General features: G+C 46.8%; 1 protein-coding gene across 1 annotated transcript; it reads right to left on the reverse strand.

Annotated features, from left to right (window-relative positions):
* Nucleotides 1-645: 645 nt before the first annotated feature.
* LOC138950409 (uncharacterized) lies at nucleotides 646-5,179 on the reverse strand. The gene has a single exon (XM_070322148.1). The coding sequence runs from the start codon at nucleotides 4,915-4,917 to the stop codon at nucleotides 3,292-3,294; it is 1,626 nt and encodes a 541-aa protein (XP_070178249.1). The 5' UTR covers nucleotides 4,918-5,179; the 3' UTR covers nucleotides 646-3,291.
* Nucleotides 5,180-6,444: the final 1,265 nt, after the last annotated feature.

Genomic DNA, 6,444 nt, shown 5'->3' on the forward strand with positions numbered 1-6,444 from the left:
CTACCAATCTACTTCATTTTCTGTCCCATTCTTTAATCAACAGTGAATAATAAACAATTTAAAAAAATCGTTTATGGTCAGAAACAGCATAAACACTACACGTGGCCTAGTCTTGCAAATGATTGTAAATCCATCCCAGTTCCCACCCTCTGATTTCTAAACAAAATCCGGATAACAGGAACAAACACAATCAGTCAACAGATATATCATGCAAGTTTATGTTATAATATAAATCCTTTGTTCAACAGTGAATGAGAAATGTTTTTACCGTAAAAAAACCCACACATTTATAACTATACACGGTAAGTTGGGGTAACTTTTGGCCAATGATGGTAAATTCGATACATTCTTCAACAGCAAAATATTGGTCTGGTAAATGTTTCAACAATCGGATTCACTGTGGAGGTCTACACTTATATCTCAATTAAATTCCAGTTTATACCTCACACACAAACAGGCCTCTTGTACCTGACAAATTAATCAATGACGGGGTTTCTAACAAAAAATTACCATGAACAAAAGATTCACATACCTGTCAAAATCAAAGTGAAAAGTTTGTTGATGTGTGTCATGTTATTAGATGGAGAGAAAAACACACACATACACACACACACTCACGCACGCACACACACAGACATACACACACACGCACACACACACACACACACACACACAAACATAATAATCAGTATCGTGATCACAAGTTTATACAAACCTCATTCAGCTCTTCACAAAATCCGATACTCACGCAAGCACAAAAGGGGAATCAACTATACATCATTACATATATCCAATCGGTATAATGACGTAAAGAATAAATCCATGAACGCCAATATGACGTCATTTTTAACCCTCGTCAAAAATCACACACAATATTATTTGGGCTTTGTTTCACATCAGCGAGGTAAATCTCTCAAAATGACGTCATTTTCTTCACAGACATAATCATGATAATGACGTCCGCTTTCATTGGTTTAATGACGTCCGCTTTCATTGGTTTAATGACGTCAGTTTTCACTGATTCAGTGACGTCAGTTTTCACTGTATCCGACACGAACGAACGTCAAGAAGTACAATCCACACACAGGTAAGTTGTGTGTTGAAACACAGAGGAACCAACAGCAGAAAACAAGTTTGTCATGTAGAACAATATATCATGTAGAACTGTACTGTACACGATGTTTACACGAGAACGTCGACAAGATGGTTGACTTCAACAGACAACAACGACTAAGTACTGACACGTGCACCTGTGTAATATAACACAATATCTATTGGTCGGTGTGGAACTGTAAGGATAGTCAAAGGATAGTTGCACTACGCTATAGGGGTCACTTCTCCGATATAATATTCCAGATGTAAGGGGAGGGAGGAGTCAAATCCATTGAGATATTTGGTTGTACTAGTACTACATGTTGTGACTTCTCTGATATTCCAGAAGAAAGAAAAAGTATTTTCAGTGTCATATTTCTGTGTTGTATCCATCTGTTCTCGGTTATCACACAAGAATCAATAACTAGAGGGTTTAGATACATGTATCGCTCTTGTGCCAGCAACTTCGTTCTGAATTCTGATTCTGATGAAAAATTCTGTGTTCTATTCATCTGTTCCGTCTCATCACACAGGGACACACCACTCGCAGATCTGTTGGATGGGTTAGAGATCTTTGTTGCTCCAGGGGTAAAATCCTCACAATTCTGTGTTCTGCTTTTCTGTTCTGTTCACATAAAACCACCGTCTATCATAAATGATATCTGTCAGGCATGTTCGACACACTCTGCGTTCTATCAGCAACTGAAGCGTTCTAAATGCGTGACATCGTCCATGTTGTGGCAACGGCGTATACACTGAGATACATGTGAGGAATTTCACCAAAAGATCTGTTCAAAATAAAATGTGTCGACATCTTTTCTCGCATCAATTCACTGGAAATCTTTGCCTTGGTTTTGTGAGTGCACAAACGCTGATGAAGTTTATTCTACCACAAACTGTCAATCTCTCTTTGCACAACTTTACAACAACAAAAGACAATACAATTTTTCAATCAAGGAATCTGTCTTTTTCCAGTTCTTGATATTTGAACTTTCAGCTTTTGTGTCATCTCCCTGGATACAGAAGAATTTTGAAAGAAAAAAAAATCAAAATTTTAAGAACATTATAAATTTTTATTTTAAATTCCATAGAAATAGAATTTTGGAACGTTGGCAGTCTCTTTGTTTTGGATTGTCTCCCTGGATAATTCCGTCACGTGACAACACCTTCAGATCTGTACTCTTCCACAGAACGGTCAAAAGTCCGTGTCCTTTTAGCTTGTTCAATGTAGAAGTGTGTGGGTATTAAACACATGCACGTACCATTGTAAGAATACATGTATCCATCATCCAGGGGTGAATTATACACATTCGGCAATGGAAATGGAATGAAGTTTCAGATCTATACTCTCCCAAACAACGCACATAGTCATGTTTCCTTTGTTCTTACCGTTTTTTCTCCATGGGAAAAAAACACCTTTCTGTGATCAAGCTCTCCCGGAAAATCGTGGATATATCTCTGCCGTTCTGAGCTTACATCTATCCATTTGGAACAAACTCACACACCCTCTGGGTTAAACTTTCTTCCCGCAAAAGTCATACACCTGTTGTTCATAGCTTCCCACAGAGAGAAAAATCCAAAACTTTCAGATCGAAGCTCTTCCGGAAAATAGTCATGGAACTATCCAAGAGAGAACTGACTCTCAGATCTGATGGAACAAACTTTCAGATCTGATGGAACAAGCTTTCAGAGCTCAACTTTCATAGGAAGTAGGCACAGTCATACCTCCGTTGGGGAACAAACTTTTAGTTCTGTTGGAACCAGCTTTCAGATGTCTGTCGACTTCCCATGAAGACAGTGATACCTCCGTTGGGGAACAAACTTTCAGATCTGCTGGAACAAGCTTTCAGATGCCAACTTTCCCAGAAGATAGTCATAGACATGTATGTACCTCCGTTGGGAAACAAACTTTAAGATCTGTTGGATACTTGGAACAAGCTTTCAGATGTCGACTTTCCCAGAAGATAGTCATAGACATAGACATACCTCCGTTTGGGAACACACTTTCAGATCTGTATGAACAAGCTTTCAGGTGTCAAATTTCCCAGGAAATAGGCACAGTCATACGTACCTCCGTTGGGGAACACACTTTCAGATCTGTTGGAACAATCTTTCAACTTTCTCAGAAGATAGTCATACCTCCGTGGTTCTCAGCTTACGCCTCCCTTCGGCAAGGGCCTCAACTCCGATATCAGCTAGTCAGGCGCTTGTCTCCCCTAGCGAGACGGTGTTGGTGGTGGTGTTCATGCTGACCGCAGAAGTGGAGGTAATGTTGTTGTTGCTGTTGTTGCCGTTGTTGTTGTTGCCGCTGGCGGTGTTGTTGTTGAGAGAGCCGGGGGCGGGGGCGGGAGGCATCACAGCGGGAAAGGAGAGGGAGGGGGCGTGAGTGGGATTGAGGAGGGGGGTGCGGAGACGGGGGTTGAGGGAGAGATTGTCGTGGTGGTGGGGAGTCGGGTGGTGAAGGGTGTGGTGCTTGGGACCCCCGAGGAGCCTGGGGGGCTGGTAGGGGGGCGGGGGGTAGTCTTCAAACATGGGATACCCGGCCATGGCCGGGTGGGGGTGAGGTCGGTGGAACGCGGAGTCCTTGACCTGGGTGTTGGTGTTGGGGCCAGGGCCGTGGGCCTGGTGCATGTGCATCTGATGACGCGGGTGGGTGGCGTGGCCGTGCGCGTGAGCATGCGCGTGCGCCGGGTGCAGGTGGTGGGCATGGGCGTGGGGGTGGGGGTGGCCGTGCATGAGCGCGTGGTGAGCCGCAGCCCCCATCCCCTGTCCCCCCGAGGCGCCCAGCATGTGCGGGTTGATGCTCTCGTAGCTACGTCTCTCCGGGATGACCTCGTAGTAGTTCTCCGAGCTGGCCTGGCTCGTGCCGTACTCCTGCTGCTCGCGCTCGCTCAGCGACGGGTTGACGTAGAAGATGTCGTCCTGCGTCATCGTCGCCTGCGATGACGTCACGCTGCTGCCTTTGCTGTTGGCCGCGCGGCGCCGGGCGACGAACCAGAGGGCGAAGAAGACGATGGCGGCGCTGATGGCCACCCCGGCCACGATCCCCAGCGCCAGGGACACGTACACGTTGCTGTCCTCCTTGGGGGAGGGCGGGATGTAGGTGTGCACCAGAGGGTCTTCCTCGCAGTCGCCATAGTAACCCGACACGTTGAAGGCGTAGTTGACGGTGAGCGGGGTCTTGGCGCCGCACCGGCTGAGCGCGAAGTACCACGTCCTGGGCCCACTGGAGCGGAAGATCCTCTCCCCCACACACACGTAGTAAGGCTCGTCCGTGCCGTTCCAGATTCTACACCCCACAGTTCTGTTGAGAGTGTGCAGGGGGATGACCTGGTTGTTGTTGTTGGGGAGTATTCTCTCGCGCTCCTCGCACGTCATGTCCTGCGTCAGCTGCTTGATCTGATCATCATAATAGATGAGCAGGTTGACGCAGCACTCTTTGACGGGGTAGTGGATGCTGTACTGAATCTTGGCGTAGTCCCGGTGGAAGGCTTTGTCAATGAGATAGCCGTACCACAACCGTTCCGTGTAGACCTGTCCTTTCAAAACACACTGCGGGGAGGCCGCGCTAGAACCAGATTCGCCGCCGCCATCGTCGGAGGCCGAGGCAGACGACATTTTCACCATTCCACCGCTACCGTCGGAGGAAACCAGCATCCACAGCACAAAAACACACCACATCTTCCTCGCCGATGCTGTCAGTGACAGCGACGGGGAAACAAAACCACGTTTTTCCCTCGTCGGAGAGAAGTGTTGCGAGAAAAGAAGAGGTAACGAGGTCCGAGGTGGAATGTGGCTCGCCATGTTGAAATTCTGTCTGTGCATAAACAGCTGGCATGAGAGAGACTGAACGGGCCGAGCGCTGGTGGAGAGAATGAGAGGCAGCTACACTCCACAACGGCACAGAGACAACGCACACACACACACTACGCTCTCTCTTTCTCTCTCTTTCTTCTCCTCTCGCGGCAAGCTGGAAGCCCCTCCCTATCGCTCAGCAACTGCTGCTCTTCCACTCGAGGCTTTTTACTGAGGCTTAGTGGAGGGCGTAATGGAAGCGGAATGCCTTGTAATGACGCTTATTGCTCTTCCAGTGTTCCACCGTTCGCCGCGGCGCCTCTCTGCTTTGAACGCTTGGTGGGGTGGGCGTGTGTACGCCCTCTGCGTGTGTCTGTGAATGAAGTGCGTGCGTCGGTGATCTGTCATCTGGCGCACTGGTTGGCTGGTTGAGATGGAAGGTGTCACGTGGTTCAAGATGGCCTCGACGGCAGGCGGGTGTTTGCTTCTGAATGTTTGTCAAAGATAAGCGCGAGATACTACCGCTCTAATTACGGTTGTGAAAACGTTTACTCAGCACTGACAGCGGCTTATCTCATTATTGAGGGAGGCGATGTGATTTGAAAGACGTCTTCATGGACTTTGTGAGTGAAATAATCCTGTTCACTCTGAGATAAAATCGTGTCTACTATCTTCACTTTCGTCACTGTAGTTTTTGTTATAAGCCAAGGAGGAAATGACAGACGAAATATTGGATTGGATTGGATAAGATTTACAGTCCAGTGAGGTTACCCTCATGGAAATTCGGGCTGCTTTCTCCCCGGGGAAAGCGAGCTGCCATACATACGGCGCTACCCATATATATATTTTTTTCCTGCATGCGTGTATTCATGTTTCCTGAGACTTAATGCCGTGTGAGATGGATTTTTTTTAACTTTATTCCAAGTCCCACGGGTATTTGATGGACATTTTTATCTATGCCTATACAATTTTGCCAGGAAAGACCCTTTTGTCAATCGTGGGATCTTTAACGTGCACACCCCAATGTAGTGTATTGTCTTCTCCTATCCGTCAACAACGAGCTCTTTCTGTCAGAACATTCACTGTGGACACTCCCCTTTCGCACCTCCACAAAATAATGTGAACAAAATAGATCTTTATAGAGAGGAAGTCTCTAAATTGACACATGTCAGGGCCGGACTAGGCTAAGAGGAGGGCGGGGGGGGGGGGGGTAGCCAGAGGTGGTCCAGGGGGATGTTTCCCCTAACGGGGTCAAGGGGCAGAGCCCCTTGTGGGGGTCAGGCCTGAAGCTGATGGGTAGGTCATATTCTGAGATAGGAAAATGGTCGCTCCTTGCATGAAACGGCATAAAATAAACAATAATAAAAAATGTTTTAAATAAGTGAGGTACATGTTTAGGCTAGGGGGGGGGGGGGGTCCCCAACCCCCATAACCCCCCCGGTAGTCCGGCCCTGCATGTTATCAACTAACAAACAAACAAATCTGAAAAAAATAGATCTTTATAGAGAGGAAGTCTCTAAATTGACACATGTTATCAATCAATCAATCAATCAATAT

This window comes from Littorina saxatilis, linkage group LG16 (genome assembly GCF_037325665.1).
Source record: "Littorina saxatilis isolate snail1 linkage group LG16, US_GU_Lsax_2.0, whole genome shotgun sequence".
NCBI lineage: Eukaryota > Metazoa > Mollusca > Gastropoda > Littorinimorpha > Littorinidae > Littorina > Littorina saxatilis.